Here is a 12,320-nt window from a genome sequence, read left to right as displayed (position 1 = left end):
CAGCAGCAGCAGCGGTGTGGCGGCTCTGTTGGTCTAGGCAGGATGTCGTATGGTGTTGAGATCCTGAGAGAGAGAGAGAGAGAGAGAAATGATGGATGGGAATCTTTATCTGAGCCCGGAGCTAAGCACTTCCTCGCTTCCTCCACCGGGCGTTGATGAGCGCTGACCACGGTGACCCGGGGGCCATTGGCCACCGCGCGCTGATCACCAGTGACACGCGCGCACACACACGCACACCTGCGCGCGCACGCACACACACACACACACACACACACACACACACACACACACACACACACACACACACACAGCAAGCTCTTAATCCCAACAAGCCGGAGACACTTAGGAAATAACCAGGGAATTAGTGGATTGCAGAGGGAGAGGAATCAATAGGGAGCCAATATGTTATATGAAAAATTCACCCTGCGTGATGGCCTCTGTGTAAGAGTGGCGTGGGGGTAGGGCTGGGGGTTAGTGGTTGGGCTGTGCGGGGTGAAGAGGTGGGATCTTGGGCAGCGGTTCTCAACGCGAGGTCCGGAGACCACCAGGGGTCCTCGAGGGGGGTTCCAGGGGGTCCCCGGCAAACAAATGGATTTTTTAAACATTATTTCATTTATAAGAAGTGGACCCAATTTGAGAATGTAGAAGAATGACTATTTTGATCATAGTTGTCATTGTTATCTCTCTACAATAGAGATAGTCAATTCTGGACAAAATCTAAGAATAGAAATATTCTCCGATTTGGAAGGGAACTGGTGGGAATAGCGTGATCCTTCCCACGTGCTACGTCCTACCGTGAAGCTCCCATGTCGGGTGAAAAGAAGCGGCTGGCTACTGCGCATGTGTCGGAGGAAGTCTACGGCTCTCCCCCAGATCGGCAGAGGGTGGAGCAGCGACCGGTGCAGCCAATAGGGCAGCATGGGGATAAATTGCCCAAGTATATAATTGGGGAGAAAATGGGGGGAAATCTGAAAAAAAGAAGAAGAAGAAATATTCTCAGATTTGGGTCCCAGGAGACAACATTTCATCAAATGGTAAATGAGGGTCATTGAAGGGAAGGCAGAGAGCATTTAGATAAGACGTGTATCAAGGATAAGAATGTGAATAGCTCCCTGTGTAAGCTTCCATTCCCATGTTCAGATGTTTGGTGTGTTGAGCTAATTCCATCGCCTCTGTCATCCCAAGTCACTGTGCTCCTCTCATGTTTGAATTAGAACGCGCTACGATGACAGCCTCGCAACGATTGCGCAACGACGATCCAAGGTGGCGTAACTGCTAACAATTAAGAGTGGCAGTTTATTGCATGAAGCTATGCAGAAAAGCCTTGCGAGAAGCGGGAAGGGGAATGGTGTTGCAAGTGCCGCCAAGTTAGCGGTGCGGCGGAGAAATGTTTTGATTCAGGGCCTCGGAATCAGGAGAGATAATGAGAGAGAGAGGCAGAGGCAGGGAGAGAGAGAGAGAGAGAGAGAGAGAGAGAGGGAGAGTTGTCTTTGTTCACCAGATGCTGGAACACATTTCTGTTATGTGACTGTTGTGATGACAGATGAAACCCAGCAATCACATGCTCTCTCTCTCTCTGTCTCTCTCTCTTTCTCTCTCTCTCTCTCTCTCTCTCTCTCTCCCTCCTCACCCTTCTTTCCCCCCCCCCTCCCCCTCTCTTTTCCCACAAGCAGCGATTCCCGGATGATCGTTCCACCCATGTAGAGGATCTGGGATAGCTGGAGATTTGGGAATGTTGAGAGAAAAAGACGCAGTGTCGGAGTCTGGCGAGTCTCTCTTACACTCCGGCTTACACTCCGGAGCTGAACTGAAGGAAGTCAAGATAAGACACAGAACTCTGTTAAACTCAGGCTTTCCAAATGGGATCCCATCTGAAGCGATAGGGGGAAGAGAAAAGGGACAATAGGAGCCTTTGTGGTTGAATTAGTGTAGCTTCTCTGACACCGTGTTGGACGTGGAGTGTATAGAGACTGATAGCTTGCCCACAGTGTGACACTGACCTCATAAAGAGAGCATTTATTTATCTTTACGTTTATGCCTGTAATATTTGGGTTTCATTACTGGAGGCCGCCTGTCATCTCGCAATCCATAACTCACACACAAACAACAGCGAAAGTGTTGGTTTGGCCATGACGTTTACATAACCTCTGTCACAATAGACGATCTTTGCTTAGCTCGGCCTGCCTTCCCAAAAACCACATCAAAACAACTCTGGCCAAATGCTTCTGCTGTAAGGTCATAGGTCAACAACAACAACAGCCAACAAAACAAAAAAGACAGAAGAATAAATCGAGACAGAATAAGATCAACACTCAATGTTGCTGCTATTATCCCATAAATCTACAAATAGTATATCAAATTGCCCTGTGCTATTTCAACATCAGAAAACATACAGAAACTTTTTTTTAATCTTTTGTTTGGTTTGTTTGTTTGAATTTTAATAAAACTGTGAGGACTGAGCTGTTTGCAATATGCTTTTCTGCTTGTCATGTGAACAAAAGGTGATGATATTACATTAGCCAAAATTGACTTTTGTCTGAGATGTTAGTGAAGACTTGAAAAGCCAGAGGATGTGTGCGTCCAGCCAGCACTGTACTGAAGGAGACTAGCAATATCAAATTAGAACAAATGCGTGATATATGTGATATATTTTTGTATATAAAAAAAAAATGTTGAATTTTGATTTGACATTTCTTTCTCTTTTTTGCCATAGCTATAGTTTGAAATGTAAACATTAAAATGTCTTAAGGCAGCTTCTCAGTACAGAAGATAGATTTACTGTGTGTTGTCACATCTCATCTGCTAAACATGAGAAACATGGATTTGGATACAAAAAGGGGATTTCTGTAAAATATCCTATAAATAATGTATTTATCCCTTGTATTTGTACATGCCTCTCACCCTTGTTTAGTTGTGTTGTGTAAGTTTAATACAGTAAGTGAACATATTTCAGTGTTTTGTTTCATCATTCAACGGTTGTCTCTCACTATTTAAATGTGACTTTTTTTTTAATCTTTTGGTTTTGTACGTCGATTGTCGTTTTTTCGCATTGGTATGCCATGCCTCATTTGTTGATTCAAAACATGCATTGTCTATTTTTGTATTATTTGTAAGTTAATAAAAAAGTTTTCTTTCCCCCCCCCCCCTTTTGAAAATGTCTATGTATGGCAAAAGTAGCATCTTATCCAGAGTATTTGGTTGAAGTAGATTTTTTAAGAATATATACACACATTAATATATACTGTAAATCTATATCTTTTTGTTTGAGACTCTTTTCAGATTGATACTGTTCTTGAACTGATAATATGCATGGGCTCTTCTCTTTTGAGTGACGCTTTTCCTTTTTTTGTGTGTTTTAAAACGAGAGAACGGAGAAAATTGCGTTCCTCTTTCTTTCTGTTCCTCTTTTCTCCCCCCCCCCCAGTTCTTTCTTTTCCTGTGTTCTTTATGCCTGCTTACATACTGTATCTATATAGTCTCTTCTTTTTTCTCTCACTGTAATCTTTACCAGCAGTCTAGATGCCTTAACAATGCAAACCCATTCTTCATTCAATCACGTGTACAGTTTTCTACCCTCTCACCACAATTGTCTATTGCCACAGCGGAATCCATGGGAACTTGGGGACAAAGCACAAACCCACTCTGTTTGGTGGTGAAGCAGCCAGACTAGAAACACAGAGAGAGCCATAACTCAACAATCATATACACCCCCATGTATAACGCTACTACAGCAATGGCACGTTCCCCGAAGGATAGTCGACAACGACGACGCCGAGAGGCCCCCTGGTCTCAGCTGTGCTCGTCGCGCCTGCCGGAGTGTTCGCAGAAACACGTCACATTATTATAGGCCTATGTCTCTTACTTTCTTTTCACACTTTTTGTTTTTTGGGGTAGCGATGATTGTAGCTGTTTTTTTTTTGGGACTAATTAAATAATTTCAAACCGCATGATGGTAGTTTTTCTTACACAATTCAATCTGTAACTATAGGTTCACTACACTGCTATAACAATGATCGTATACGGCGAGTTTTTTTTTTTTACTTGTTAGAGGGGCGCACGCACGCACAGCGAAGACATGCACTCTGTCACACAACAGCACAATTATAATCTACACATGCTCTCACACACGCAGAGTCGTAGATATCCGACAAAGACGGCCGATCCCGCCGTTTCCTGCTGCACTGCCTGTGCTGTGTTGGACAATACAGCTTCATTACAAGCTACACAGACTCTTAAGAACAAGGCATGAAAAGGAGCTCCTCTCTCAGCCATGTCTCTCAGCTAGTCGTTTCTTTTGTGTCTGCCCCGTGTGTCTTCAAGCTGTTGCTGGACAGAGAATAGGGCTTTTCTCTCTGCTTCTCTTTTCCTCGAGCCTGGTTTTGTTAAGTGGGTAGAAAAGGGCCATTTGAACGGAGGCGCCTGCTGACAGACGAGTGTTTTTCAGGCACTTGTGTGTGCCTGCGCTGGTCCGGGCCAGGGCGGGCGGGCGGGCCGGGCCGGGCGGGAGGGGGGCCACACCGTATCTGTTTCAAATGAACTGCAGAGGTCTGTTGTCATACAATGGCTTCTTTGTAAGCAAGAGTTCCATCCTGATTATGAATATTGGTAATGGGTGACAAAAGTTTTGTATTTAGGAAACAAACAAACAAACAACGACGACAACAACAACAAAAGATGCAAACCAAATAGCTGGTGTCTATTTTTTCCTCTGTTTTTGTCTTTGACTGCAAATACACTGAACAGCTCTATGATAAAAGGGGGACATAAGAAGGGAAGAAAAAATATCTACTGTATAGATTGTTATTGTTTTTGATGAAAATTGAGCTGTAAGATAACTTTTGGACTCTCACAATGTTGAATTAAAGTTACCTCTTGTCTGTGTCATGGCCACTTGTCATTTTGTCCTTTTTAAAAGGTGTCGAACTGAATTTATTTACGCGTCATTTCTGTGACGCTATCGGCCAAACGCTAAAATGTGGTCGCCTAATATCGGCGAATGAGGAGATGTGTGTTGTTTTTTCTTGTCAAAAAATATCATCTAAACATGATGGCTGACAGGCAGGAGCGAAGCGGCCACGGCTAATTCCACAGGTCGGGCCTGCGTCTCCTCCCCCACTCAAGCCAGCTCTCTCTAATCAATCTAATTCATTACTGCATTACTGATGGCATGGTGAACATGGTTAGCCTGACAAGTTTCCTCCTAAACATATTAGTTAATGATGATTCCAAGGTTATTAATTGCGAACGCACCAGCCCACCATAATTGAGTCATCATTTGCATACCCGGTCATCAGCAGAAAATGAATTTATTTTTTATTTTTTGCATATCTAATTTAAGAGGCTGCGATTGGATTAGCTTGTGGAAAGAGCGGATCCCGGGATTCTGCTGACCTCAAAGTGTTCCAGGGTCTCCACGGTAACTGGAGGCTTCCGTTAATGCCAGGGGGAGAGCCACATGACCTGGAAGTACCAATGAAATAAGGAACCGTAAACACTGTGCACACGCGTGTGTCTGTGTGTGTGTGCGCGTGTGTGTGTGTGTGTGTGCGCGTGTGTGTGTGTGCGCGTGTGTGTGTGTGTGAGAGAGAATGTTTGCCTCCTTAATTGCCCGTAGGTTCATAACTGTACAGGCCTTTTTCTCCCATGTATCTAATAACAGAGTTGAGAGTTTGCTGACACACAGTAAAGTGGCCTGTAGTGTGCACGATTTAGCAGTAAGAGGTGGGATATTCAATTAGGGAGGTTACACACTCAGTGCACAGTCTGTGCTAGGGAAGACACTCAGTGCACAGTCTGTGCTAGAGAAGACACTCAGTGCACAGACTGTTAGAGAAGACACTCAGTGCACAGTCTGTACTAGGGAAGACACTCAGTGCACAGTCTGTGCTAGAGAAGACACTCAGTGCACAGACTGTTAGAGAAGACACTCAGTGCACAGTCTGTACTAGAGAAGACACTCAGTGCACAGTCTGTACTAGGGAAGACACTCAGTGCACAGTCTGTGCTAGGGAAGACACTCAGTGCACAGTCTGTGCTAGGGAAGACACTCAGTGCACAGTCTGTGCTAGGGAAGACACTCAGTGCACAGTCTGTGCTAGGGAAGACACTCAGTGCACAGTCTGTGCTAGGGAAGACACTCAGTGTCTGTACTAGGGAAGACACTCAGTGCACAGTCTGTACTAGGGAAGACACTCAGTGCACAGTCTGTGCTAGGGAAGACACTCAGTGTCTGTACTAGGGAAGACACTCAGTGCACAGCCTGTGCTAGGGAAGACACTCAGTGCACAGTCAGTGCTAGGGAAGACACAGTGCACAGTCAGTGCTAGAGAAGACACTCAGTGCAATGTCTGTAGAGAAGACACTCAGTGCACAGTCTGTAGAGAAGACACTCAGTGCACAGTCTGTACTAGGGAAGACACTCAGTGCACAGTCTGTGCTAGAGAAGACACTCAGTGCAATGTCTGTAGAGAAGACACTCAGTGCACAGTCTGTACTAGGGAAGACACTCAGTGCACAGTCTGTGCTAGGGAAGACACTCAGTGTCTGTACTAGGGAAGACACTCAGTGCACAGTCTGTGCTAGGGAAGACACTCAGTGCACAGCCTGTGCTAGGGAAGACACTCAGTGCACAGTCTGTGCTAGGGAAGACACTCAGTGCACATTCTGTACTAGAGAAGACACTCAGTGCACAGTCTGTGCTAGGGAAGACACTCAGTGCACAGTCTGTGCTAGGGAAGACACTCAGTGCACAGTTTGTGCTAGAGAAGACACTCAGTGCACAGTCTGTACTAGGGAAGACACTCAGTGCACAGTTTGTGCTAGAGAAGACACTCAGTGCACAGACTGTTAGAGAAGACACTCAGTGCACAGTCTGTACTAGGGAAGACACTCAGTGCACAGTCTGTGCTAGAGAAGACACTCAGTGCACAGTCTGTGCTAGAGAAGACACTCAGTGCACAGTCTGTGCTAGATAAGACACTCAGTGCACAATCTGTGCTAGAGAAGACACTCAGTGCACAGTCTGTGCTAGAGAAGACACTCAGTGCACAGTCTGTGCTAGGGAAGACACTCAGTGCACAGTCTGTGCTAGAGAAGACACTCAGTGCACAGTCTGTACTAGAGAAGACACTCAGTGCACAGTCTGTACTAGGGAAGACACTCAGTGCACAGTCTGTGCTAGAGAAGACACTCAGTGCACAGTCTGTACTAGGGAAGACACTCAGTGCACAGTCTGTAGAGAAGACACTCAGTGCACAGTCAGTGCTAGAGAAGACACTCAGTGCACAGTCTGTACTAGAGAAGACACTCAGTGCACAGTCTGTACTAGGGAAGACACTCAGTGCACAGTCTGTACTAGAGAAGACACTCAGTGCACAGTCTGTACTAGAGAAGACACTCAGTGCACAGTCTGTAGAGAAGACACTCAGTGCACAGTCTGTGCTAGAGAAGACACTCAGTGCACAGTCTGTAGAGAAGACACTCAGCGCAAAGTCTGTACTAGGGAAGACACTCAGTGCACAGTCTGTACTAGGGAAGACACTCAGTGCACAGTCTGTGCTAGAGAAGACACTCAGTGCACAGTCTGTACTAGAGAAGACACTCAGTGCACAGTCTGTAGAGAAGACACTCAGTGCACAGTCTGTAGAGAAGACACTCAGTGCACAGTCTGTACTAGGGAAGACACTCAGTGCACAGTCTGTACTAGGGAAGACACTCAGTGCACAGTCTGTGCTAGAGAAGACACTCAGTGCACAGTCTGTGCTAGAGAAGACACTCAGTGCACAGTCTGTGCTAGAGAAGACACTCAGTGCACAGTCTGTACTAGAGAAGACACTCAGTGCACAGTCTGTGCTAGAGAAGACACTCAGTGCACAGTCTGTACTAGAGAAGACACTCAGTGCACAGTCTGTGCTCAGGAAAAGGAGTCCTGGAGCCTAATGTTTTTGATTAGCGAGTCGAGCACCGCTGCCGTGTTGCACAGTGCGCGGCTCAAGGGATTTGGCTTCCTTCAAATGCAGCTTGCAGTGAAACACACACACACACACACACACACACACACACACACACACACACACACACACACACACTCACAGACACACACACACACACACACACACACACACACACACACACACAGACACACACACAGACACACACACACACACACACACACACACACACACACACACACACACACACACACACACACACACTTACACACTCATAAATCATAAATACACGTAGACAAAGGTGAAGGCAGTTTGCTCCTTATTCCAGCAGCTTTGCAGGCCCAGATAGACTGGTCAGTGTGGGAGGAGGACAATGGGAGTGGGAGGCCGAGGGCAGCGTGGAGCCCCGGGCTCTCTGGAGACTTCACATTAGAGACACTATTCCTGGAGAAAAGCGCTCGCTCGCTCCTCCTCCTCTGGATACAGACGGAGGCAGGCAGGCAGGGCCCTCAGACATCAGAGAGGACTAGCTGTTGGGGAGCTTCTGTGCCGTACCAGTAGTATCCTAATGAAATATATTAATGCACACATATTCCTCCTCGGCTAGCTCTCCCTCTCTCCTCCTCTCTCGCTGGCGTTCTCCTCCCTGCGTGGACAGATGAAGGGAAGAAGAGCGGAGAGGCGTATTTGAAAGAAAAACAGGAGTCCCCATGGGGATCCCACAGAGAGGAAGGGAAGGCAGAGAGGATGGGAGTGTGGGGGGGGGGGGGATACGGGGGGGGGGGGGGATGGAGGCAGACCTAGACAGTGAGCAAAAGACAGAGGAGGAATGAATATTAATGGCCTATATTGGAAAATAGTCACAATGGACATCATAGAGAAGAAGAGAGATGTATAGCGAGCGAATGGGAAGCAAGTTCCATTCCTGCTCTTGCTTAGTGTGCGTGTGCGTGTGTGTGTGTGTGTGTGTGTGTGCGTGTGTGTGTGTGTGTGTGTGTGTGTGTGTGCGTCTGTGCGTGCGTGCGTGTGTGTGTGTGTGCGCGTGCGCGCGTGCGTGTGTGTGTGTGCGCACATGCATCTGTAGGAGTATTTGCAGGTGCGTATGTATGCGGGCACCTCCGCCTCCCCCCGCGTCTCTGTGTAATGCATGAGCATCGCCTGACAGTAAACCAGAGGGTGTTTGAGTGCGGGCGTACATACCTCGGATGTGTGTGTGCACACACACCTTCCAGTTGGTGCTGCTGCTGCTGATGATGAGGGTGTGTGGTCTTTTCCCACAGTAATTATTGCCGGTGACTGCGGGTGTCTGTCTATGATCTGTGTGGTACCTGTCAGAGGGAGCCAGGCACAGCCCCATGCTTTATATTCCCTATAATTGCCGCTGCTAATTGACTGTGCGCCCGGCCTAATGAGCGGGGAGGTGAGGGGCTGGGGTATGTAATGGATGTTAGAGACGCGCAGATAGAGAGATGGATTTCACCGTCGCCGGCAGAGAGAGGGTGAACTCTGCGTGTCGAGTGAGCATGTAGAACACTTATCTTTATTGTTCTACTAAAATGAAAAAAAAACACACACCAGATAAGCTATTTGCCCCCCCACCCCCCCACTCCCTCCTCTCTCTCTCTCTCTCTCTCTCTCTCTCTCTCTCTCTCTCTCTCTCTCTCTCTCTCTGTGTGTGTCTCTCTCTCTCTCCCCCTCCATCCTCCTCTTAGCTGACGGTACAGCGGCGACTGCTGCAACGAGGCGCATTAGACAAGCTTTTTGTTATGTTGATTAATGATAAAAGCAAATCCATAAATAATATAGATTATTTATTCCATTTATTCAGATGCTAATTGGCGCGCTGGAAGCAGATACCTCAGAGAGATGGCCTCTCTCTCTCTCTCTCTCTCTCTCTCTCTCTCTCTCTCTCTCTCTCTCTCTCTCTCTCTCTCTCTCTCTCTCTCCATATGTGCCCCACCGTTCCAGCGCAGCCAAATAGACCCGCTGACATTCAGAGTGAGGGACAGACAGACAGACAGACAGACAGACAGACAGACAGACAGACAGACAGACAGACAGACAGACAGACAGGCAGGATATTAATGTCATTCACAGTGTGAAGCACCAATGGTGTCTTGTGATGGGGACACGTCCACCCTTCATTTCTCCCTAATGAGGTCAGGATAGAGGCCAGTGGTTTTTGGCAGAGAGACACCCGCTCTCCCCTGCACACTCGCTCTCGCTCTCCCTAGCCATGCGCGCGCCGGCGATGAGCATTGGATTGACAGGGTCAGCTTTGATTGATGCACCGTGGTTCCTCCACATGTTCTACAGCTCACTCGTTTAATTGTGTTTCCTAAGCATCATTAAGTACCATTATATTCCATCATATTCTAATGAGAGAGGTGGCTCGTCGCAGGACAAGCTAATTGGTGATTAATGTTGTGTATCAGTGAGAGACAACGCAAGAGTGGCCATTTTAATGACACAACAGTGTGTTTAAGTGCTGAATATGTAAAAACACAAACAGAGGGGGAGGGGGGGGGGGGGGGATTAGAGCGACCGGGATTTAGGGCTGGGCAATATATCAATATCATATCAATATCGTGATATGAGACTATATCGTCTTAGATTTTGGACACCTATATCGTGATATGGCATAAGTGTTGGCTTCCTGGTTTTACAGGCTATTACAGTAAAGTGAGGTATTCCGAAAAACTATAGCTGTTCTATTATTTGCCTTTACTCACTTAGCCCTTTTAACCACATTACTGATGATTGTTTATGACAAATCTGGTGTAAATATTTTGTGAGGTCAGAAATATTGTGATATTTGATTTGATTTGTCCGGCCCTACATCTCACATGCAGGGATGGACAGTAACCAAGTACATTTGAGTAGCTACTGTATGGTAGGCTACTTACTGTAAAGGAACACTCCGCAGATTTTCAATGCTGATTTATTTTGCACATTTTGTGAGATTATGTGCAAAATAAATCAGCGTTGAAAATTGGCGGAGTCTCCCTTTAAGTTAAAGAACAATTTGTGTCTCTACTTTACTTGAGTATACTTTTGGGGAGGGGGGGAAGTATGACTTACACTAACTCCACTACATTTGAAAGACAAATATTGTATTTTTCACCCCACACATTTTTTTTTGGTCCCCGTTACTTGTTACTTTGAACATATAGCTTTGAAGTCAGCGGTTCATTTTCTTTTCTTGTCTTGTTCTAAAATGTGATAGGCCATAAACTGTGTTCCTGCAGTTCTGCATGTGGTTTGTCCAAGTGGTGTTGCCGTACCTCGCACATGCTCTACTCAGATCGGGCAGCATCTCATCTGTTGGACGTCACGTAGTAGAGCTAACGTTACCCCCAAGTGAAGAAATAGAATTATTTGCAGTTCACATAATCCGGTTGTAATTCATACACATTATCGAGCGTTTGAAGATCCAATCATCATGTCAAGCACAACGATCCACGGTAAAACAGCTCTGTGCCCGCTGTGTCATTGTTTTGGGGAGAGTGGTGGTGCCACCCAACTACGTGGCAGCACTACCCTTGGCGTCGCGCACCGCTCGAATTTGCCACCGTGGGTTGCGCTCAAAATGACACTGACCTTTCATGAGTGCAACCAATCTCGCCTATAGCAACAGAGCTGCTGCTCTCCACTCTCTACCTCGCAGTGAGAGGAGAGAAGATCACCTAGCATGTTGAAGGCAACCTCATGCAAGAGAGCAAGAAAGTTGTTACATTGACATTTGAGCTGTTGATTGGTTCACGGCACGTCGGGGACAAGCAAGTTGCCTTGCTGATGCGCACAGAGATCCATGTCGCACAAAAGAAAACGCTGTGTCTGTCGGGCAGCGGGCAGATCGATGCACTTGGAATAAAATGCCTTGCAACGACTGTGTGCTGTCCAAACCATGTGTGTGTGTCACACTGACCGCTGAAGCTGTGCGTTGACTGTGGGGCTGCTGCACGGCAGGAGGGGGAAAGAAGTCTAGAGACAAGAGCGAAATAGAGAAATTATAATAGTTTCCTAACCTCGCACACAACCACCACGGCCCAAACACGGCCAGACGCTGACCACAAGTGTCTGTCTGTCGACCCACAGCTGCAAAAAGATGAGAAATTCTTAAACTAGAAAAATACAGCTAGTGATCCATATTAAAGGAACACTCTGCCGATTTTCAACCAGCTTTGTATCATTACAAAATGAGTAGTATATGAGAAAACTGTAAACAGTTTTGCAGTCATTCGTTTAGTTTGGCAGTTATTGAGAGTTGATTTGAGTTGTGGACCAGCGATGTCATTCGTGCATCACTGGTCCACAACTTAAGTCGTTTTCTCATAATACTATACTGATTTTGTAATGATACAAAACTGG

General features: G+C 46.5%; 1 protein-coding gene across 1 annotated transcript in view; it reads right to left on the bottom strand.

Annotated features, from left to right (window-relative positions):
* The window catches only part of LOC310790013 (transcription factor COE1-like), a gene marked incomplete at both ends in the record, with an annotated part of 77,394 nt that overhangs the window by 59,091 nt on the left and 5,983 nt on the right, over nt 1-12,320 (bottom strand). Inside the window, 2 exons of the mRNA XM_083651732.1 lie at nt 1,697-1,871; nt 3,582-3,666. Coding sequence (XP_083507858.1) covers nt 1,697-1,871; nt 3,582-3,666 — 260 coding nt within the window. The remainder of the gene's footprint in view (nt 1-1,696; nt 1,872-3,581; nt 3,667-12,320) is intronic.

This window comes from Poromitra crassiceps (genome assembly GCF_964638095.1).
Source record: "Poromitra crassiceps genome assembly, chromosome: 15".
Lineage (NCBI taxonomy): Eukaryota > Metazoa > Chordata > Actinopteri > Beryciformes > Melamphaidae > Poromitra > Poromitra crassiceps.
This window is presented reverse-complemented; position numbering and strand designations above follow the sequence as displayed.